Source organism: Rhincodon typus, chromosome 8 (genome assembly GCF_021869965.1).
Source record: "Rhincodon typus isolate 14 chromosome 8, sRhiTyp1.1, whole genome shotgun sequence".
Taxonomy (NCBI): domain Eukaryota; kingdom Metazoa; phylum Chordata; class Chondrichthyes; order Orectolobiformes; family Rhincodontidae; genus Rhincodon; species Rhincodon typus.
This window is the reverse complement of record NC_063339.1, coordinates 35,202,936-35,227,855: the sequence shown is the minus strand read 5'-3', so window position 1 is coordinate 35,227,855 and position 24,920 is coordinate 35,202,936. Positions and strand designations below refer to the sequence as shown.

General features: G+C 37.3%; 1 protein-coding gene and 1 long non-coding RNA gene across 4 annotated transcripts in view; one reads left to right on the top strand and one right to left on the bottom strand.

The window, feature by feature from the left end:
- Window positions 1-24,920, top strand: part of LOC125483678 — a 106,557-nt gene that overhangs the window by 22,000 nt on the left and 59,637 nt on the right. Inside the window, exon 2 of the long non-coding RNA XR_007262622.1 lies at window positions 6,378-6,470. This is a non-coding gene — a long non-coding RNA (uncharacterized LOC125483678). The remainder of the gene's footprint in view (window positions 1-6,377; window positions 6,471-24,920) is intronic.
- tecpr2 (tectonin beta-propeller repeat containing 2) overlaps window positions 3,453-24,920 on the bottom strand; it is an 85,882-nt gene continuing 64,414 nt past the window's right edge. The window contains exons 17-20 of one of the 3 annotated variants that reach the window (XM_048599900.1): window positions 24,615-24,763; window positions 10,516-10,657; window positions 8,116-8,270; window positions 3,453-6,531 (exon numbers count right to left, since the gene is read on the bottom strand). In XM_048599900.1, coding sequence (XP_048455857.1) covers window positions 6,442-6,531; window positions 8,116-8,270; window positions 10,516-10,657; window positions 24,615-24,763 — 536 coding nt within the window. In that variant the 3' untranslated portion in view covers window positions 3,453-6,441. Of the gene's footprint in view, window positions 6,532-8,115; window positions 8,271-10,515; window positions 10,658-21,937; window positions 22,060-24,614; window positions 24,764-24,920 lie in introns of those variants that run through there. The other 2 variants (XM_048599899.1, XR_007262621.1) reach the window with 2 other exon arrangements.

Here is a 24,920-nt window from a genome sequence, read left to right as displayed (position 1 = left end):
GATGCTGCTTGGCCTGCTGTGTTCATCCAGGTCTACACCTTGTTATCTGATTATATTTCCTAGTCAGGTCCTTCTAAGGGTTAGTGGCCATGAGTTTGCAAGATGCTGTTGAAGTAGCCCTGGTGAATTTCTGCAGCGCATCTTGCAGATATCTCTGCTGATACTGTGCATTGAGGCAGATGGATGGAATATTTGTGGATTTAGTTCTATCCAGTAGGCTGCTTTGTCCTGGATGGTTTCAAACTTCCCTGGAATGGATTTATGCTGTCTGTGTCTCCTTTACCATTGCTTGCATAATCCTTTTTTCCCCATAGTTTAGAAACCTCCCTTCAGTCCTTTGTAAACCTAAGTATTGAGTTCAGATCCATTAGAGTATGACTGAAGGGGAATAGGTGTTCTAGGACAAGAATCTGAAACTGAGGGATTAACAGACTGTTGGTAATTTTCAGAGACATTTTTCACTGAAAAATGTCTTTGGGTTCATGAGAAAACACACATCTTTGAGGACATGAGTAGGGATTTACTGAGATTCTGTTGGACATATTTTGGGGTGGGGGCAGAAGGAGGAGTAAGAATGATGGTATGAGAGTGGAAAATGGGACAGGGCAATGAAAGGGGAAGGAAAGGGAAGGACACAGGAAGATGGGGGAAATGGAAAGGGGGATGGGTAACAGGAAAGAGGTAAAGGAAAAGAAGTGAGGAGGAGATGTGAGGGATGAAAGGTATATGGGGGGGAATGGAAAAAGATGGGAAAGAGGTGTAAGAATTGTAGGGGGTAGGGTATAAGGTAAGTTTGGAGGGAGTAGAGGAGGGTTGAATAGCGAGGAGCTAAGGCAGCAGTGAAAAGTTAAGAAAGCAGTGAGGAGTTGAAGGGGGCAGAAAGATTGTGAGATAAATGGACAGATGGTAGATGTTGGGGGAGGGAAAGGTGTGTCTGAAAATAGGGAGGGTTGGGGGGGGAAGGGGGTGTAGGGAATGCTGTGGCTAAAGGGAGGAGAGGGAGTTTGGAGCAGTTGGAGGAAATGTGAAGGGAGGTGACAGGAAGTGGGAAAGAATGTGGGCAGATGTGAGCAGTTAGTGGTCTGGGGAAGTGTGGCAGCTTGAAGGGGTAGGGTGTTAGTAGTAGTGAATAGGATTATGGGAGGGTAGGCTTTGCTACCGGATAGAAGGAAAGGATTATACGTAGAAGGGATTAGGTTGTTTTGTTATGGGAGATATGGGTGAAGGTTGGACGTGGCTAGGTGGTTGGGAGTACTGGGATCGGGTGGTTGGGTAGGTAGAATGAAGTGAAAATTGGGAAGCTGTTGGATGAGATTTGAGGGAAAGGAGGGAGAACTGGATGTGAGTGTTGTATTTGGTCTGCTTCTCACCTAATATGCATTAAATCTCTTTTTGATTCACATTCTCTGCCTCTTCCATTATCCGAGGAGCCCTTGCTTTGGCTCCCTAGGTTCTGTGTCATGTTGGAATGTAGCCTGTACATTTCCCCTTAAAGATATCTATTGCTTTGTTACAGACTTTTCCCCATCATACTTTCGTTCCATTTTGCTCAGGCTAGATCCACTCTGATCACACTGCAGTTCAACTTCTTCCATTTGGGAAGTTCTACTTTAGATTGTTTGTTTGTTTGTTTGTTTGTTGTTTTCTCCATTACTGAGTCAAACTGAATGACACAAGTCAGCCGATGCACTTAGTCCACCTTATTTCCCCAGCACCAGATTCAGCAATGCCTCCTTCCTACTTGGACTGAGAGCATCCTGATCAAGGAAATTCTCCCAAACACCTTTCAGATATTCCTCTCTGCCACCCCATCTCTTTATTTGACTATTATCCCAATTGGCATTTAGATAAATAAAATCCCAAAAATAGCTCTTGCACATCTTTCTGGTTTCCCTGCAGATTTTCTTCTATAATGTCTATAGAATAGCCTTCCAGTAAGTGTGATCATACTCTCTTTGCAACTTAATTTTAAAGAAGTGGATTTTGTTCTTGTCCCCATGAAGATTTCCCTTCTTTCTAATAAGTAACTGCTTCCCTTATCAATGCTACCACCCCATCTCCCTCTATTCTTTTCCCCATCCTCTCAGAATATTCTGGGTGGAAACTTTTATATGGGTGTGAGCAACATGGGCTTTGGTGTGATTTGTGGCAGAATCAGATGAGAAGTCTGTTGAAGTTCATCTCAATGTCAGGAGCATCTCACTCCATCAATTTTCTCTACCCCTACCCCCATCATGAGCATAAATACCAACCTTTCCCAGCTGCTTTCAGTTCTGATGAAGAGTCCCTGGACTTGAAATCTAAACTCTTGTTTTTCTCTCTCCACAGATGCTGGAAGAAGTGCTAAGTTTCTCCAGCACTTTGTTTTTTTCAGTTTGTAGCATGCAATCACGCAGTAACTATACCTAACCCCTAACTAAATGAAAATGAGCTTGAAATAAAAACCTAATGCTGGAACAAAAAATCTCATTAGGTTAAGCAATTTTATAGGGAGGAGAGTTGCCAGTTCAGCTGTGTGATCGTACAGGAGTCTGGTATCAATGGTATTCACAAATTAAATGCCTTAAACAGCATTTTGTTGACTAAAACAGAAAAAATTGACATGGAGGGCAGCTGCCAATGTATCTAGGAGCTTGAATCATCAAGAACGAAAGTTTTCAGAAGACAAAACAGGAAAAAATGAAAATGTTGTGAATAAGGAACTTTAAGCACTACAACATTCATTCAGAGTGCTTTAAGAATAGTAAGGCCTGGCAATAAATAATACTGCTAAGGCAGAACATGTAGCAAGAATTAATTGTTTTTAATAGGTTTGCAGTTAATGCAAGGAACATCCATCAAATCTAGTGACTATCATTTGGGGTAAAATAGCATAATTAAGATTTTTCTGAAATTGTAAAAAGTTTTTAAGACTCAAATTTGAGTATGGATCACTATTACAGCAGCAGGAAGATTAAATTTTATACTGAAATCCTAAAAGATCAAATATAGAAGCATTAGCATCAGGAAGTGTTCCTGAAATTTTACACTTTGCCTCAAACTTGTTTTTAGACATTAGCACTAATAATAAATTTATCAGAACAATGATGTTGTGAATGTGAAAAGCCATCACTTTGTATTGTATCAAAAATGTGAATGCAAGTTCATTAACCTCTTGGCTTAATTACAGGATAAGTGGTTTTTTAAAAAAAAAGCAGAATAAACAATTTATTGATGCTACTGCACGGCGAAGACTGTTATGATGTTAGGAAAAGGCACATAGTGGTCAAGGAAATCTTGCATTAACAGTGATTAAAAGTTGATAATCCTCTTGTTGTTTTAACTGTATGGCAGGTTGCAATCTCATTAATTGCCAGCTCCTGCAAAAATGCATTGGCAGCTTTGAAGATTACATATTTATTTCTAGTCAAAAAATAAGAAATTTTAAAAGCATTATAAAATACACATGCAGAAAAGTTTTTTAGTATCTTTATTCCATTTTTGCTAAAGGGTATGCAATCATATACAGGGAATATTAAAGCAATAGTACCAGCTTTGATGCACAATGTGAAACACTATAAACATTTTTAATAAGTTTTGTTAGGTATCATTAGAAACCTATCATAAATAGTTAAATACACAATACAGGAGCATGCATGTAATATTCTTCTGGATACAATGTAGCTTGAATACTACCAGAGCTCTTTCCAGTAAATTCATACAGTCAGCTAACAGTCTTTCAATTTACTGTTCAATTAATGTATGATTTACACTTTAATCTTTCCAGACTCTCAAAGTTTTGATTGACATCAAAAAGGCCACAAGCAAGCTAAGCTGCAATGTCACATATATGCATGCATTCCTTTGAAAATATTAAAGTTAGTTACTCAAACAAGTACCCATACCCATCACTGGGTGTAACAGTCACACTGAATTCAACTCCATGTATTACTACTGAGGCATGTTTATTAAACAGCTTAAAACATTTTAAAATTAAAAACACTGAAAGGGTAACAATTATTAGGCATTTGTTCAAAAAGTGAAAACTATATTAAGTGATTCAACTTCTTAAGAAAAGCAAATTAAATTGCTTACTTTTATAAACAAAATAGTAAACTATGTTTGTCTAAACAAGTTAGTAGTTGTTTACATTTGCAAACTATTTTCTTGACATCTGTCAAGACTTTTACACTAATTTCACTATCGCATTTAGAAAAGGGAAAGTGAGAATTCAATATCTCTCATTTCACATTACATTTATATTGTTTTCTGTGTAACAAACTCAGGGATGACACCTTGTGCAGTGGAATACTTCCACTTGTAGCACGTGAGCTTCATGATCAACTATTATTCACAGGACAGAGCACCTTCAATGGGATCAAATGAAGATTTCTACTTCCCCACAATGAATATTGTCAGTTTGTGATGCAGAAGGTTTTGCTCAATTATACAGATTTTTGCTGCAGAACTGTAAACACTATGAGCGGATATGACACTATAGAAGCTAATTTCAAGATGCACCTTTACGGTTGGTTTCAAAAAAAAACCTTATTATTTGTTTGGGATGAATTCAAAGACCAGGAGACTGGGCTGTCTGGATTTGCACTGCATCGCCCGTTTCTTGATTTTTTTTTAAAATCATATTTAATTTTTCAGCTCATTAGCTGGAATTGCCATGTATCTCTACATATCATCCCATTAGTAGATTAAAGGATTTAAGTTGATAGACCAACAAAATGATTTCATAATAAAGTTTATGTTTCACAATGTGCTACCAATATTCAGATAACTAATTGCTAAAGCTACAGTTAACTTTTTAAACAAAAATTTGTTACTGGGATATATGACCTTCCATTGGGTGAAACTATTTTCATTTCCCATTTTCAGTTGTTTACACAGAAGAAAATTAATTGTCATTCATGGACTCCTGGATCTAAACTAATAAAGCTAGTCATCACTTCACCCTAATAAGAACACAATATACTGTACAATTAATAAAATCCATTACTTTCTGACAGCTAAGTTACCACAAGTTCTGGAGTATCTGATTTTCACAAGATATCCTTTAGAAAAGCTCAAAGTGCAAAATCCAACAGACTAAACTTCCAGAATCGACTCAAAGCTTTATGTAATCTATATACAACAGTCTGATTAATATATCTGGCAAGTGTAAACATTGTCCTTTCCTCCACACAAATGCATCACTAATGACATTTGGTTATATTTGATTAGAAAAAACTTGTCAGTTGTTAAAGGGAATAAAAAAATTGCTAAATAGCAATCGAACTTGAAATTACAATTGCAGTTGTGCACATATACTATTTACAGTTAACAAGATATTAGTAAGGCTTTTATTTGGAAGGTAGTACAATCAGCTGATAATAAATTCTAAACTATGTAAAACTTGCATCCACAAGGCTTTAAGATAGATGCATATTTTGGTAATGCTCTGCTTAGTCACCTACAATTCATATTAATGAAGACTTTCAGACAAATCTACAATAATTGGCAATAAATAATAATACACTAAAACAAAAACCATTTCGGGCTCACTTTATACTATTATACAATATTATATATTTTCTGAAGCATTTTTAAGCTGGAGATTCCTCCAGTCACAGGAATTAAAGATTAGTTTGAATCTCAACTTCCACTGAAATTAAATATTGGTGGCATTCACCAGTCAAATTGGCCACCATGTTGCTTTGAATGTGGTTAAATCTCCGATAACACCATTCCACCACTGCAAAAAATATACTTTTTTTTATCATTTATGGGTGTGTGTAAGCAGTGACATTACTCATTCAAGGATATTTCTGTTCCTAGCTGAAGCAGGAAGTGGTAACAACAGGAAAAGGTCAATAACCTAACTATAGCCACAAATCATTCTTCTCAAACAATAAAATGAGCATTCTTCTGCTCTTAATGCTATTGGCTTTACAAGTTTGTTGTACCTGATGTGTTTAATGTCCAGTGTACATAAATTAACAAAACAGTTGGTATGTGGGTATCTCAAATATCGACACAAAATCTGCAATTCGGAGATTGATACACGGATTGCTACATGGTAAGTGAATGGTAACAGAAAACCAGTCCAAATGTGGTTTCTGTAGTAAAAACATACTCAGACAACAGCTATCAGTTAGAAGGTAGCATTTCAAATCCTTTAGCTTCTTTGCTGAATGACATACCTGTTTGTATTCCAATACTAGCAGAGTCACAAAAGATGCATTAGCTACATTTATACTGTAACCACAAAAGAAATTTGTACAAAATGTTTATCTGAATGCAATTGTTAACCCTAATGGGATTAAGAATCTGCAGTAAATTAAAGGTAAGATAATATTCATGGCTTGATTACATGATCTAAGAAATGCTGCACTTTCTTTCACTTTCAGATGACCTCCCATTCATCATCAAAGTCCTCAGATTGACCCAAAAGAGCAATACGGTTAGGATTAATTAGTGCATCAGTGTGATTAAAATTCTTGGTAAGTCGTTGAAGAAGCGAGCCTCCAGTGCTAATAGCCCACAGTTCATCTTGAGGTGTAACTATGAGAAATTAGGATAGCAAACACAGTTAAAAAGCCTGCAAACAAGCATCAAAGTAACTCAAATAACGTGAAACAATAATAAACATTGCAATTTACTTGATATTAAGGTAAGAAGTCTTTGAACTAGTAATTCCAAAGGATCTTATATCGCCTAATCCTTCAGAAGAGATTTTCTTGCTTATATAACATCTCCTCTAAAAGGGACAAAATGATATTTTATCCTCACAAATGCACTTGTTTCTTGTGGTAAAAGTCATCTGTAGTGCAATTTAAAAAAAATCAGTATGTTCTAGTTTGAATAATATTTTTATAATAGTTTATACAATTGTCAATTAATTAATTCACCAGTCATGTAAAATGTTTGCAAAGTAAAGCAGAGGTCAATGTTAACAGCGATAAACCTGATAAGGCAGCAAACAAACAAACCTTGGTGACGTACAATATTATGCAAACCAAGGGATTGCAGGCTTCAAACCTCATCACTGCTGATGAATCAAATTTCAGTGAGCAGAATCATGGACTTCAGGAATAACTATCAATTCCAATGAAGCAGAGCAGGGGACAGGAATGTAATTCTGTTCTAAATTGCTTTACATGATTCTGTGCTGACAGTGCAGATGTTTGGATGTTATTTATGAATGCATTACCTTTGGCTGGGAAAACTGAAATAAAACTAAATATTTAATATCTAAGCTGATGCTTGAAAATGGTAAGTTTGAAATTAAAGACCGTTGGTAATAAATACCATGGAAAAGTGGATAATGAAGAAAGTAGTTTCAATTCTACAATATGAGATTATATATTCACCATTGCAAACTATAAATTGTGAAAGTAAAGTGGCCTAGATGCCACCATAGTCTATTCCTTAGTGACAAAAGGTAAAGTATTCCATCATATCAGGCTGTTTCTGCTGCCTCAGTGGGAGGAGGGTGATTATAAATGCAATTTCTGAACCTATGTTTCAAATCTCCCAATGAAACTAAGGGCATGCTTAAAAAGCTTGATGATGACTTTTATTCCCAGAAATAATCACTACTATCAATATACAAAAACTTAGTGAAAAATTATATAACATTCTAAATTTGGAAGTTCAGGTGTGCAAGAACCATTGAGAGTCTTAGATTTTCCTACCACTTCAAAAATGATCAACTTCCTTCTTAGTAGAACTTTATCACCAACTGTAACAATGTGTCAGTATGTGTGCATATGACACACACAAGCTGTCATTAAATCTATTATGATTAATATGTACTTCATTATAACTTAGGACTGTGAGTGAACAGCTTTTGGTCTTGACAGATTTTAAGGTTACTATCCCAAATTGTTACATGTTCTCTGAAAATATTCCTGAAAACAGGAATAGCTTCTTCGGTCCAGAAAATATACCTTGGTTTCAAAGAATCAATTTTAATTATCTGGATTTGATTATAATCGACATAACAGGGATATTTTTGTAAATTATGATCTTATAAATATAATTTCAGGGGACTGTTGTAAAATGTCAGTGAACATTTGAAACTTTAACCAGAAATTGGATAACGTGCTGCAAAGATTTATTGCAGGAAAATGAATTTGTGCACACCTTACCTGTCAAGCAAATCACATTACCAGGAATCTTTTTCCAATAATCGCCTGCTGGGTTTTTGTTAGTTATTCCATAACGACGTGCTACATCTCCATTAGAACAACGTACCCACACTGTTCTATAGCTCACACCTAATTGACTTGCCTGTAAACCTACAAAAAAATGTTTTTGTTATTGTATAGAAATGATTGTAAAACATGAATCATACTTTTCTGATGACATCCTAGTATTTAATTCAAATTCTTCAACAGGTCATTTACCAGTATACATATGCTTCAATCACTACTTCAACAAAGGAGAAACCTGGCTTTGAGTAAGAAAAGCCAGGCAATTTCACACTAAGAGCAGGGAGTTGCTTAGGAAGCTGAAAGTATAATGAGGATCAGTGCAAGAATACAGGAAAAGGAAACAAGTTAGCTACATACGAGCATACAAGTAAGCTACTCAGCCTCTCGATCCTGTTCTAGAATGCAATGACGCTATGACTGATCTGATTACTCTACATTCCCACCTAGCCCTGATAACCTTTCACCCTTTACTTATGAGGAATCTGGCTACCTCGGCTATAAAATTATTCAAAGATCCTGCTTCCACTATCTTCTGACGAAGACAGTCCAAAGCCTCATGATCCTCTGTGAGGAAAAAAACTCTCCCCAACTGTCTTAAATGGATGAACATATATATATATATATTTTTAAATGATGGCCCCTAGTTCTATATTCTCTGACGAGGAATTATCCTGCCCATACCTACTCTGTCATGACCTCTCTTACATGTTTCAATCTACCAGCCTTCTATTCTTCTGATCTGCAATTGTCCAACCTCTTCTCAAAACCTGTGATGCTGCTTGGCCTGCTGTGTTCATCCAGCTCTGTACCTTGTCTTCTCAAAACCCACTCATTTTAGGCATTAGTCTTGTTTACTTTCTCTGAACTACTTTTAATGCATTTGCATTGTTCCTTAAATAAAGAGCCCAAAACAATACTTAGTATTCCATGATAAGATGTAGTTTTACAGAAACCCTGCATAACCAAGCACAACTCCCTACTCTTGTACTCAATTCTTCTCTCAATAAACAGTAACATTCTATTAGCTTTCCTTCTAACTTGCTTTATTTGCATACAACCTTCTGCGAGTCACGTGCTAGGACACTCAGATCCCTCTGCATCTCAGAGTTCTATAATTTCACACCATTTAGACAATATGTTTTTTGTCATTCTTCCTGCCAAAATGGACGATTTCATACTTTCCCATATATGGTTCATTTGTCAGATATTTGCCCACTCACTTAACCTATGTCTCTTTGTAATGTTCATGTGTCCTCCTCTCAACTTGTTGATTATGGATTCTCTTTTTAAAAGTACCAGATAAATTAAAGAAAAACTCTGCCCAGATTAAACAGAAGGAAAAGAACATCACACAGAAACATAAACCAACAATGGGAAATATTTAAACAGGTACAAATGGAAAGGGTTCAAATCAAATTCGATGGAAACAAGAAAGGGAGCAAAAACAAATTTAAAAGGCTAAGATGAAGACAAGAAAGAATAGGCACAAAAAGTTTTTTTTTTAAATTGCAGACTATCAGCAATATAATCATGGCAGAGATACATCAGCTAACAGATGAAGGAGGCAACTTTACAGTGGAGAGTGGAGGAATGGCATAAATACTAAGTGTATTTTTCAGAGAGAAAGTAGTTATTAAGACTGTAAAATCATTATAGACATTTTTTTTTATTTGGGCATGTTGCCATTGGCAAGGTCAAAAATAATTGCCCTTGAGAATGTGATGGTGAGCCACCTTTCTGAAGCACTGCAGGCCATGTGGCATAAGTACATCCACAGTCCTATTAAAAAGGGAGTTCTAGGATTTTATCCAAGTACCCAAAAGGGAATGGTGACATATTTCCAACTGAGGGTGGTGTGCGATTTGGGAGGGGAATGTGGTGATGAGCCAAAAACTACTGCTCTTAGTCTTTCTGACAGAAGAGACCATAGATTTGTTGAACAAACCAAGGTGAATTGCTGCATGGAGTCTTCTGGATGTTACCCAATGATGCCACTGTGAGCTTGGAGTGGACGGAGTGAATGTATAAGGTGGTGGTCGCGGTGCCTATGAAATGGGCTGCTTTGTCCTGGATGGTGTCAAGCTTCTTGAGTGTTGTGCGAGCTGAATTGAATACTGGGAAAACAACTGAGGTGAAACAGAGGTGGTGTTGTCAGCAATTTGACAAATTCTCTGAAAAAGTAAAATGACAGTGAACGATATTCTCCAGAGACAAGAATAAAATAGCAAACTGTAGGGAAGGTAATCTTATCTCTGCTAATAAAGATATAGCAGAGTGAAATTATTATACACATATTTAGATTAATATAAATAATGATTTCGTCTTTTACCTGGCACATGTTCCCAATCAGTGCCTACAGGCATTGCCTCTGTTATTCCAAGTCGCACATGCACGTTGCCCCGATTATCAACTGCCCAAACCATCTGGTCATTGGGGCTGGAATAAATGTTGATCAGTTGTGTTCCTAATGGCTTTAAATGGAAGAGTTTATTGAAAATATCACATTAAAATCTAAGGAAAATCAAAATCCTAAACTTTACTGTTATATCTATTTATGTATAGACACAAACAGATAAATTGTTGCATCACCACTGGAATGGTATGCTATATCTTACTGAGCTAATTCAAATCAGTGCACTTTTAAGGGCACAAAGGCAAACCACGGCTACACACCATTAGGTGTATTCACTGCCATTCAAGGGTCAGAAGCCTGCCTCCATTTTTTTTTTTGGAAATCATTAGTTTGAATCAATTAAGAGGCTGCAGCTTTTTTGTTCCTGCAATAGATTTCCTAAACTACTACTTTTCGGTTCCAAAGAAGGGTCATATTTGACTCGGAACATTAATTCCGTTTCTCTCCCTGAAGAAGTTGCCCAATCTATTGAATTTCTCCATATTCTGGTCTCGTTTTAATTTTAAAATATTTATTTGTTCAAAAAGGGAATAAACAAAGTGTGACACAATAAATGAAGTGTGTCAGGAAACGATCCCAATGTACATTTTTTAGTGTTAAGTTGCAGATGAATAAAAAAGCACATACTCTCACATTCTTAGTAGGTTTTTAGGGGAATATCAGAGAATACTCTGCTTTCTGATTTACAACACAGAATGCTTTATCAGGGACACTGAAAATGATAGCTGCACTAAAACACAATTCAACTTCTTCAGGAACTTCACTTCTCCCTGCTCTTTAAGTATGTAGCCAGGATATGCACAGAGCTCCTTTCTGGAAGGTGCACTACAGTCACAAACAGAGAGACAGGTAGTGCTTTTTTTTGGCAGAACTTGACTGCGTTGTAAATCTACTGCCAGCAGCATCATGACAGAGTTGGAGGTTTTACAATATATTTTATTGACAGCCTTTACCATAGTTTCATTAAGTCATTATATATTTTCATAACTGGAATTCTGTGAGCAAATGTGCTTGTTAAATGCATGTCATGTTTCTGACACATTTTCCCATACCTTACTATTTTTGCTCAAGCATTAGCAGACCTACACTGACACATCATCGGTCATCAGCAAATGTAGCAACCGTAAAGATATATAGGAAAGTAAGTTGTGAAGAGGACATAGGAAGCTACATGCGGATATAAATTATGTGAGTGGACAATGATCTGGCAAATAGAGTGTAACATCGGAAAATGTGAAATTTTCCATTTTGGCGGGAAGAATAAATTACAAGCATATTAATTAAATATTGAAAGACTGAACAGCTCTCAGATGCAGAGGGATGACAGTGTCATGGTGTTTGATTCACAAAAGCCTAGTATGCAGATACAGCAAGTAATTAGGAAAGCTAATAGAATATTTTGTTTATTGTAAGGGGAATTGAATACAAAAGAAGGGAGGTTATGCTTCAGCTATACAGGGCTTTGATAACATATCTACAGTATTGGTCTCCTAATTAAAGGAAGGATGCAAATGCACTGGAAGCAGTTAGGGGGAGGTTTACTAAATTAATCCTTGGAATGGGTGGGTTTGTCTTATAACGAAGGGCTAGATTTTTTATCCATTAGAGTTTAAAAAAGGAAAGCAGCAATTTGATTGAAATATAAGATCTTGAGAAATCTTGACCAAGTAGACATAGACAGGATGTTTCCCCTTGGACGGAAATCTAAAATTAGGGGTGGCCTATTTAAGACAGAGATGAACAGAACTTTTTCTCATTGAGGGTTGAGTGTGATAGGCCAAAACCTTGAAAAGTCTTATCAAAGTGATAAATAATAATTAAAATACTTTTCAAATTAATTCAAAAACCTACGCACAGTAATCAGACTTAGGGCAAATCTAAACTAAAGAAAGAATTATAGGATGACATTTATTTATTTTGCAGGATTGGATATCTCATACCAACGTTACGTGCTGTTCTAGTATCTCAAAGCAGTCGTGGTCAATGATCCAAAATTGTACTCCATTTCATAATTCAAAATAGCACCCAGTATTTAATAATAAATGAAGTTCACCCAACGCAATTCAAGAAAGATTAATAAAATATGCATAATACTAATTTCTGCTGTTTACAACAAAAAAAATTAGTTCAAGACATGTTTATGTATTGCACTATTTGGCGTATGCTATATTTATAAATATGTGGGGTAGATAAAGGGTACCTGACACACCCTTCATATGTTGTATCACTTTTCCCCACAAATATCTGACATACTGCAGTGTGAAGATAACAGTGTTTACAAAAGTTGAATCAGTGAATATACATGGCAATGCATTTTCTTATAATATTCATACTTGGTAAAATAACAATCCCATTAATGGGATTCTCTTCGTGGAGTCAGTGCAGATTTGATGGGCTGAATGGCCTCAATCTGCACGTAGAAATTCTATGATTCTAATCACCTTCTGAAACAGTAGTGTTCAGATCTGGAACACAATTATCCAACTGAGGCTAAACCAGTGCTTTATAATGGTACATCATAGTTTTATTGTTTTTATACTCTAATTTATTTAAAGAAAACTCAAATTAAGGAAAACAAGCATGTTTCACATAATAAATCCATTCTTACCCTGCTGTGACTATTAATTTCATCTTGGTTTGTAATTTCTAAACGTCCTCCAACCACAATGATAAACTGATTGACTTGTGATAACAATTTATTCATTTACTTTTTGTAAAAAACAAATATGCAGTAGTTACAATCTCCTGGCACCACCCATGTTTAAAGAAGGTTGGAAAATTACAGCCAATACTCCTGTAATTTCCATCCTAAGTCCCCCCACAACCCTAAGATGCATCAATCAGATCTTGATGATCTATTTAAGTGCAGCCAGACTTTCTAGTGACCTCTTTCAAATAAGATTTAAATCAAAGTTCTGTCTGTCCTCTTAGGTTACAGAAAAAAAATCCCACAGCACAATTACTTGAAGAGGAGCAGAGGAGTGATCCTTTGTGCTCCACCCAGCAATATTCTCAATTAACATCACAGGAACAGATCATTTGACTAATATCACATTGCTACTTGTGGGAGCTTGCTGTGCACAAACTGGGTACCACATTTACTATGTTATAATAGTGACTGTATTTTAAAAGTGCTTCGATGTCTGTGAAGCACAATGAGGGTTTGTGGTTATGAAAGGTACATTGTGCATTTTTTAAAATTTTGCTTTTTTTTCTCTTTATGATTTTATTAGCCCATCAAATATCTCAATTACCTTCTCTCTCATTATGACTTTATCTTCCTTGGTAAAGAGATGTGCAAAGTGCTAACTGTTGCCTTTACTATGTCTCTGCCTCCACATTTAAGTCTTTTTCGATCCCTCATTGGCTTGAACTACCTTTTTTCCATTTATATGCCTGTAGAAGACTTTTGAATTTTCTTTTATGCACATTGTGGGACTTTTCTCATATTCTGTCTTTGCCCCCCACATCCCACCAACAGCATTTTCATTCCTTCCCCACCATTTCCCCATTTTCACTTCCCACCTATACCTTCTACGATCAGCCTAGTTTTGTTTTGTTTTATTAATCTGACATCTGTCATATCCCTCACTCTCCCTTACTTTCTTTCATCATTCAGAGAGCTCTAGATTTACTTATGCTAACCTCCTCCCTTGAGGGTATGTCCCTCAAATATAGCAGAGCCACCTCCTCTTTAAAGGAATTCCTTAGTTCCATTAATTATTTCATACCAATCTTTGATTCAAATTTACCCAGGATAAATCTGCTGTCTAGCCACTGATCCTCTTCCAATTAAATATTTTTGCTTTGGATTGCTCTTTGCTCTTTTCCATTGTTAACCTAAACACTACGATAGTATGATCAGAGGAGGTAAAGGCTTAGTGGTAATATCGCTGGACTGTCAACCCAAAGACCCAAGTAATGTTCTGAGGACCCAGGTTTGAATCCCGCCACGGCAGATGGTGGAATTTGAATTCAAGAAAAACATCTGGAATTAACAGTCTCATGATGACCACGAAACCATTGCTGATTGTCGGGAAAAAACCCATCTGGTTCACCATCTGGGAAGGAAGCTGCTGTTCTTACCTGGTCTGGCCTACAGGTGACTCCAGGCCTACAGCAATGTATCATAGAGTCATTCAGCACAGAAACAGATCTTTCGGTCCAATCAGTGAATGCCGACCATAATCCAAAGATGAAACTAGTCCAAAATGCCTGCACTGGGCTCATATCCCTCCAAACATCTCTTACTCATGTACTTATCTCAAATGTCTTTTAAACGTTGTAATGTAGCCACATCCACTGCTTCCTCTGGAAGTTCATTCCATACACAAACCACTCTCTGTGTCAAAAAACTGCCTCTTGTGTCTTCTTTAAATCTTTCTCCTCTCACCTTAAAAACATGCCTCCTCGTCTTGAAATCCCCTGCCATTCACCTTAGCTATATCCCTGATTAATTTATAAACCTTTATAATGTTACCTGTCAACGTCTTATGCTAAGTGAAAAAAGTCCCTGCCTCTCCCTATAACACAAATATTCCATTCCCGGCAACATCCTAGTAAATCCCTTCTGAACCCTCTCCAGCTTAATAATATCCTTCCTTTCACAGGGAGACCAAAACTGTGCACAGTATTCCAGAAAAGGCCTCACTAACATCCTGTATAACCTCAACATAATGTCCTAACTCCTACATTCAAAGGTCTGAGCAATGAAAACAAGCATGCTAAATGCCTTCTTATAATCACCTTACCCACATGTGGCTGACTCTTAATTGCCCTCTGGGCATTTAGGGATGGAGAATAAATGTTGGCCTAGCCAGTGACACCCTCACCCCGTGAATGAATTAAAAATAAATCACTGTTCCCTGAATGAACACCCAGTAACCTTTTATGCACTTCATTCCCCAAAGCAGACCTAACATTGTTTCTGGAAACTAGCTGATCAAGAAACATCTCTGAAATACGTCTTAGAAAACTAACATACTTCTTGGTCTACAGAAAAACTGAGAAGTACCCTCTAAATTTTGTTCAGTTATTCATACATCCAGAGCATAGGAATAAATGGGCCATTCCCAGGTTGCCAGACAGTGAACAATGACGTAACACAAGGATTTTTCTTTGATCCCAGCTGTTCATAATCTGTATCAATGGTGTGCATGTCGTACCTAGTAATATTTCCAAGCTGGTGGAACTAGTTGTGAGTATGTATTGTGAGGATGATGCAAAAAGGCTTCAAGGGAATTTTGACAAGCTGAACCAGCGGGCAACAACATACACAAGCTGGGTTGCCTGGTCCTGTTCCTAACATAACAGATGGAACATAATGCATATAAATGTGGTGTTATCCACTTTGCTAGGAGGAACAGAGATGCAGAGTGTCTTGTAAAATAGTGAGAGATTAGGCAGTGCTGATATCCAGAGACCTGGTTGTCCTTGCTCGTAAGTCACTAAGTTAGCCTGCAGGTGGATCTAGGACCAAGGGATACAATCTCAGAATAAGAGGCAAACCATTTAATAGTTAGGATTGAGATGAAGAGGAATTTCTTCACTCAGATGGTAGTGAATCTCTGGAATTCTCTAGCCAATGGGCTGTAGAAGCTGTCATTGAGTATATTCAACAGAAATCAAGAGATTTCCAGTTACTAATGACATTAAAGATAGCTTGGAAAAATTGTGCCAAGGGATCAAAGTTGAAGATCTCAAATGGTGTATTCCTGCTAAGAAGTTCATATGAAGAACACAGATGATGAAATGATGCAAAGATTGCTGATATTGTAATCAATGTAGATTGATGTAATTGCAAACAGATGTTTATACATGAAATGTTTGAGCAAAACTGTGGCAAATACATTTCAATATAGGTAAATGTGATATAATCCACTTTGGACCTAAAAAGTATAGAACTGAGTTCATGCTAAATGGTGAAAAGTTAGAAGCAATGAAGATTCTAGAAGACTTGGAGTCTAGGTACATAGATTGTTAATATCTTATGAATCGGTAAACAAAAAATAGACGACTGAAACAGTTGCTTTTGTAACTCGAGAACTAGCCTATAAGGAGGCAAGAGTCATATTTCAGCTATATAAAGGCCTAGTTAGACCAACATTATAGTACTGTTGCAGTCCTGAGCCACCACAAGTTAGTAAGGATGTAGTGACCTTAGAGGGTGTGCATGATAGATTTACTAGAAAGATCTGTGGACTCCATGGGTTTAATTATGAGGAGCGTTTACGCAAACTAGGATTGTATTCCCAACCACTTAGAAAGGCAAAGGATGCTCAGATCCTGATTTGTAGCTTCACCAGATTGGCATTTCATTTTTAAATATGTCTGGGCATGCTGCTCTTGGCACGCCCTCCTGCATTCATCACTCAACTGGTGTTGATCCTCTATTTGACAATAATGGCTGAGTGAGGGTCATTGAGGTGACAAATGAGTTTGCATACTGTTCTTCTGCTACTAACAGTCCACAGTGCCTCATGAATGTTCAGTTTTGAGCTGACAGATCTTGTGAATCTACCCCATTTAGCATAATGGTAATCATGCCACTTGACATGATAGAGATTTTCCTTATGCCTGAAGATGGGACTTTGTTTTACCAAGGACTAGGTAGTGGTTACTTTGACCAATACTGTCTCAGACAGATGCACCTGATAGATTGGCGAGAGAGATCAAGTAAGCTTTTCCTTGACACCGAAGGAATGACAGTATATTTCCAAGTCAGGACAGTGCGTAGATTGGAGGGGATCTTGTAGATAGTGATGTTCTCATATACCTACAGTCCTTATCCATCTGACTGAAATGGTCATGGGTTTGGAAGATGTTGTCTAAGAAGCCTCAGTGAATTTCTATAGTGTATCTTGTAGATGGTATACAGGCCTCTACCATGTGTTAGTGGCGGAATGAGCAAATGTTTGTCAATGTGGTGTCAATCAAGCAGGCTGTTTTGTTTTGATGGTATCAAGCGAGTGTTGTTGGAGTTGCATTCACCCAAGAAACTGAGCAACATTCTATCACGCTTCTGACTCGTAACTTCTAGATGGTGGACAGGTTTTTGGGAATCAAGAGGTGAGTGACTCATTGCAAAATTTCTGCCTCTGACCTACTTTTGTAGCTAGAATATTTATATCACTGATCCAGTTTGGTTCCTGCTCAATAATAGCCCCCAAGATGTTGATAGTGAGAGATTCGGCAATTCCAATGCATTAAATGTTAAGGAGAAATGGTTAGATTCTCCCCTGTTGGGGATGGTCATTGCTTGGCATTTGTGTCCCATGTTATTTGCCAACTGACAGCCTAAACTTGGACATTGTCCAGGTTGTGCTGCATATAGATATGGATGCCTCAGGATTTGAGGAGTCACGAACGGTGGTGGCATTGTGCAATCAGTGAGTGTCCTCATCCCTAACCTTATGATGGAGGGAAGGTCATTGATGAAGTAGCCAAAGATGGTTGGGCCTAAGACAAATCTGAGGAACTCCTGCAGAGTTGCCTTGGAGAAGAAATGACTGAGCTCCAGTAACCACAGGTATGACTCCAAAAAGTGAACATCTTTCCCTGATTCTCATTGACTCCCGTTTTGTTAGGGATACTTGATGCCACACTTTACTGAGGTTGAGAATAGATTGATAGGGTGGTAATTGGCTGGGTTGGATTTGTCCTACTTTGTGCATAAAGCACATACTTGGGCAATTTATAGTTAGGTTGATGCCTGTGTTATAGCCATACTGAAACAGCAGGCTAGGTGCAGTAAACTCTGCAGCACACATCTTCAAGTCTATTGCCAGAATGTTAGAGCACAAAACGTTTGCAGTATCCAGTGTAGTGACCTGTTTCTTCATATCACTTGGAGTGAACTTATTTGGCTGTAATGTGGCATCAATGACATTTAGAACCTCTGGAAGATGCTCAGATGGTCATTCACTCTATTCTTTTGGTTGAAAATTATTGCAAACACTTTAGCCTTATCTTTCACATTGATGTCCTGGACGTTCCCCATCATTGAAGGTAGGGATACTTATGGAACCTCCTTCTCCAGTGATTTGTTTAATTGTCCGTCACCATTTGCAAAATGAAGTGGCACGATGGTGAGCTTACATGTGATCGGTTGATTGTGGAATTGCTTCAATCTGTTTATCTTTTGTTGCTTGTGCTAGGTCTGTTCAAAATCTACCCTACTTACAACTGTGATAATGCTACAGGACACAATGGAGGGTCTCTGGACTAACGTTCCAGCGATAATACCACTAGGCCATTGCCTCCCAACTCCCCAGTAAGTGCTAGTTACCCCTTTTTACAGTTACAGACTGCCAAGAAAAATCTAACTATTTTACAATGACTTGCGCACCAGAAAAGAGTTCATGGGCTTTGAAGTTTCAGAGTGGGTCACAATGGGAAATAGTATGGCAGATGCTGCTTTAATGTAAGCATTGTTCTAGACACAGTGAAACAAAACTACAGGATCAGAATGATTAGAGGACTGACAAAACAGTCACATCTAGTCTTTTGGTCACTTGGTTGTGCTTCCTTCAGCATTGCATAGTTTAGTTGATGCATTAGCCTGTGCCAAAACAGATCTGAAACCTGAACATGTAATGAATTTGCACAGTTTCAAATCACAGACAAATTGCCATGGCCATATTGAGTGTGGACTAAATTCAAGTAGCAAGAGCTTAGCAAAGCATTTGAATTGTGTTGTTTTGTTTAGTTCTAAGTCCATGTAAGCCATTGAGCCCTGGGATGAAGAGAAATTGATTATTTAACTTGTCATATTTCCTTTTTTGCTTCTGGGTCAATTTTTTCCTTGCCTCCTGTGTAATGCTAGATTTTGTTTTCCAAAAGAAATAAATTATAAAATGCTAAAACCAGGACTGACTGGGGCTGACAACTCGGTACAAACAGGTTTTCTATAGATATTATAGTAAGAAACTGCCATAATAGTAGAAAAATCTCAGTGGGGAAAAATTTTCTAACAAAAACATTGACACTCTCCTTTGAAAACTTGTTGTCACATGCTGACTGTTACATAGTTACACAACAATCACCAGGAGAATGATTCCACCTTATGTAGGTAGAAAAAGTGTTCTAAATGCAATATATGATGCTAAATATGTCTTGTGGTTGAAAAGCCTTTAAAATGTGTGACTAGAATACTTGCGTTATCTTCCACATAATGCTCAAATAGCTGAAATGTTAGCAGTTTTATTGAATTACTTTTAGCTATTTTTATCCCAGAGACTGATCTAGAAGAGTTCACCCATTTGCTGCAAGACTTACTCATCTTGGCTCAAAAACATTTTGATGTTTATCAATGTTGCAAATAAACAAACTTCTTCCCGTTTCAATCATAAATACTACTTCTGAAGTTCCCTGCTGTTGACAAATCCACTCAAGTCAACTTCTGACATTTGAATGAGATTTTTTTGAGTTTATGAAAAGGATGACCACTTATGTAAAAATTGTCCATAAAATATTGAATTAGGCAGAATAAACAAAACCTGGATGAATACAGATCTAATGTTATTGTACAGCATTCCTAAGTAAGGAGCAATCGCTGGATCCTAATGGCACTCATAAGCACTTTACATATTAGATAATGTCTAGACAGTACACTATAGAGTCCTGTTGATACATGCAAGGACTCTATATGTCCATCCATTGAAATACCTTGTTTCAAAATCCCAACATGTTACTTAGGTGACACAAAATTGCACAATGTAATTACAGATTTAAAATACAAAGAGCTTCATGAAAAAAAATCTAGCTTTACAATTCATCACTTGAGATAACCAACAATATGGTAATTTTCTAAAAAATCCCATTGAAAGTTGAGTTTTGAACTGGAAAAAAAAACTAATTAAAATTACCATACAGAGTGCGTGCTTAGATAACGCAAGGGACCAATTTTCCCACCTTACTTTCACTATAGCATTTTTAATCTTACAAAGGACATGCACAAAGCAAATGCTTAACTGATTTGCCAGGACAGAGAGTTGTCAACGTCACCTCTGACTACAATGCTGAAGATTATATGCTGAAAGGTAATTTTAGGTGTAATGTATTCAAAACCCTAATTACAGATTGGGGACTGTTTCTTAGCAACAGCCTGATGCAAAGAATGAACACGTAATCTGGCACATCCAAGTTTGGTGTCACATTGATCTGGTTGTTATCTGGAGGATTAGGAAAAGGACTGCATAAGGTAACTGGCACAAGAGGATCGAGCTCTTCCAATATGTTAGATAATTGAAGAATTTAATTTGGAAATTATATATGTGCACAATAATATTTTTGACATTGAAAGTGCATCTTTAGTTTCTAGTTCAGCTTGTATTACTTTGGTTATGTGGATAGAGGTGTCTAAAGTAGGAATGTGCATTTCTAAGAATTGGGAAATCACAGATGTTAATATTGTACAGCTTCACCAGCCAGAAAGATCAGTTAAAACGTGAAATTTTAGGTAGTTTGTCCAAATATGGCTGGCAGAGCACAACACAAATTTAGCTAGAAGCAGGAAATCTAGCACTAATGGAGGTTCATCACTATAATGTCTTAGAAAGCTAACACCATTCATCTACATTTGCTCACGAAGACAAGGTGAGAAAAGCTCTGGAAACATTGCTAACTATTAACATATACATTTTAATCTGTTTTACATTCTGGTTATCTAATGGTGTTAACTTAACAATTATCAAAACAGTTTAATCCAATGTTAATTTCATCAATTTATATTCATCTTAAAACTCAACTGCAGATTTACCACCAGTTAATAGTTAAAGCCGATTCACTTTGTTATCTAATTATTTTCCTAATCATGTTTACATTATGTCAGCTATGATTCTAACTTTAGTTAACGAATATTGGCTAACTTCAATAAATCACCAAGAAATAATTAATTTTATTTGCTTAAGAGTGTGTGTGGAACATGAAAGGAATTGGTAGCATTAATGTTAATATTGTCTGAAATGTTGATACAAATAATTTGGGGACTCAAATTTGGATATAAATGGCTGTGAACATCTGCTCACAAGGCGTTCAAATGATTGGTCTGGTATCTTTATAAATATTATCAGAAGATCAGTATTCTTAAAGATTTTTCATAGATTTCCACACCATCTTCAAACTAGGAATTCTTACAGGCTAGGAACTTGCGTTGTAGAACAAATGCCAGTGCTGTTTCTAAATAAAGTTATCAGGAGTACCATTTGGCCTTCAGTGTGAATATTTTATTCTAAGTATAGCTGGAATTGTAATACGACTCACTAACAGGCTTATTTTAATATCAAGAAAGTACCTATTCTATGTAGTAATGTTGAAGTACAGGAGAAACTACAATTACCCTTAGTGCGCTGAGTTTGATAGTAGGCAAGACATGAAAAGTAATAATCAGACTTCAGGTTCTTGTTCACTATCCTTTGAGCCACATTTTCAATCCTCTCCTGGAAAGTGTTAATACTGATGCTGGCGAAGAAAAAAATTGTGCTCATGTTTTGCAGTCAAACAAACTACGCACAATCCCCAAGTCTATGTACAAAAACAAACGCACTCATGAGACCACAGCTCCGAATGAGACAATACCTTCTGACCACAGCAAAGAGAAAATTGGGGTTTAATACTGGGAAAAGAAAGGATGGAATTTTGGAAAAAGAAGTTATGGTTCACAGCTTCAAATGTAGTCAGTGGCACTACTGTACTCATTGTCAGTTGTTATTTAAAATTTTAAGCAGTTTACAACAAGAGGAAACAAGTAGGAAATTGACTAGGCTAAAGAATTAGACTGGAATAGAATTTCAAAGTGCAGAAGGAGGCCACTGCCGCCTACCCATTCACTCTTTTCCCCTACTCCCACTCCCACTCCCATCTTCAGCTTGTATACCACCTTCTCCTAGCTGCTATCAGTTCTGAAGAAGGGTCACCAGACCCAAAACGTTAACTCCGTTTTCCTCTCCACAGATTCTGCTAGACTTTCTGAGTTCCTCCAACAATTTCTGTTTTCATTTCAGATTTCCTGGATCCACGGTTCTTTGTTTTATTATATAGAAGCAGACCATTTAGTTCAACAGGTTTATGTATCACATCAATTTCAATGTACACTGCCAACATAGACTACTCCCTTCTCCCTTGTAATTTCGCAGCTTCCTTTTAAATGCAACAGAGCTCACCAGAGATTTCCTACTTTTCTATAGGACGAGGTGTTATATTGCTTGGCAGTGAAACTACGACAATGGTGTGAACTTGCTATACTGTCCATTAGTTTTACAACAAAAATCTAGTGAAATAGTTTTAGCTGGTGCAGTCTGGAATAAGCAAGTTGTTAAATAAAGCGGCAAATGATAAGGAGTACATTTCTAAAAGGTGCAGGAGCAGTGGGAGATGAGCGCATACGAACACAGCTCATTGAAGGTGGTACAACAGGCGGAGAGAGCAGTTAAAGCATAGTGTCCTCAGCTTCAATGGGGCATAGAATACAATAGCAGCGAGGTGGTATTGAACTTACAAAAGACAAGATGGGGTATTGAATACACTGTGGGCACTAGATTATAGAAAAATGTGAATGTATTGAAGAGAGTACAGAAACAGTTTATAAGGGGTTCCAGAAATGAGCAACTTCAGTTATGAGGATAGATTGAAGAGGCTGCTCTCCTTGGACAGAAGAGGCTGACAGCTGATCTTATTGAGGTTTCAAAATTATCAGCAGGCTGAATAGGGTAGAAAGAAAGAAGTTGTTTCTGCTCATATAAGAGAAAAACAACAAGAAGGCATGGACTTAAAGCGATGTGCAAACATAGAGTGAATGATGTAAGGATTTAAGGTACGGAATGCATCCCTGGAAATGTGACGGAGACAGGTTTAATTGAAGCATTCAAGAAGGCACTGGATAACTATTTGAATAGTAATGGTGTGTAGGGATATGGGGAAAATGCAGGACTTTTATTTTATTATTCATTAAATGGGATGAGGGCATCACTGGCTAGGCAGCATTTATTGCCCATCCCTAATTCCCCAGAGGGCAGTTCAGAGTCAACATTGTGTAGGTCTGGAGTCATATGCAGACCAGACCAGATAAGGATGGCAGTTTGCCTCCCTAAAGTACATTAGTGAAGCAGATGGGTTTTTTCTGACAATTGGCAATGGATTCATAGTCATTATTAGATTCTTAATTCCAGGAATTTTATTGATTTCAAATTCCACCATCTGCTGTGGCAGAATTCGAAACCGGGTCCCCAGAACATTATCTGGGTCTCTGGCTTAACAGTCCAACGATAATACCACTAGGGCATTGCCTCCCCCTGGCAATGATGTGAACTTGCCATACTGTCCATTAGTTTTACAATAAAAATCTAGTGAAATAGTTTTAGCTGGTGCAGTCTGGAATAAATAAGTTGTTAAATAAAGTGGCAAATGATAAGGAGTACAATTCTAAAAGGTGCAGGAGTAGTGGGAGATGAGCACATACGAACACAGCTCATTGAAGGTGGTACAACGGGTGGATATACCACCTCGTTCTGCAGAGAAGTAGGAAATCTCTGGTGAGCTCTGTTGCAGTTAAAAGGAAGCTAAGGAATTGGGGATTAGCACTAGGTAACAAAACTAGTGTAGACCTGATGGGCTGAATGGCCTCAGCCTGCACCATAACAATTCTGTTGGCACTATGATAATTACCGCTGAACAACCTCAATGGTCTTGCAACTAACTTTGCGTGTGGAGTCTCATTTTCTCAGAAGAAATGCATCTCAGTGCAGTGCAAAATTTTCCCTAATGCCCAGTGACTGAGAAATGATAACAAAGCTAATTTGGGAAATTAAAAAGATTACACTTTTGCATTCATTGAACTTTTTTTTGGTTTAAGGTGTACTATTGGAGCAGTCGACAATGAACCTGACACACAGCTTTACACATATGCTGGGTATTCTTGATGCTGGGTTTTCAAAGTGCAGAAGCAGTCCATTTCCCATCATAGACATCCTTTGCTATAATAAACTCAATCAAGAAAAATACATATCTTAGGTGCCTACCTGTTCTGGTGGCTCAATGGTTATCCAAGCAGGAAGCATCATGCTGGGGTTCAATGGCTGTGTCCCCATCCGGAAGTAAATACTTCCATCAACATCACAAGCCCATACGTGCTGCCCTCCACATGCTAAGCTTGATAGTTTTATACTTCCTGAAGAAAGAAAAGATATTTAGTAACAGAATGCAGCCATTTGGCATCTGAAAATAAAAAAACAAACTTTTGTACTGATCTTTTAAGTGAGAAATATAGTTGGAAGTGATATTAAGTGCTGTAGGGAAGTTAAATCTTACAGCAACAGAGAAAAAGT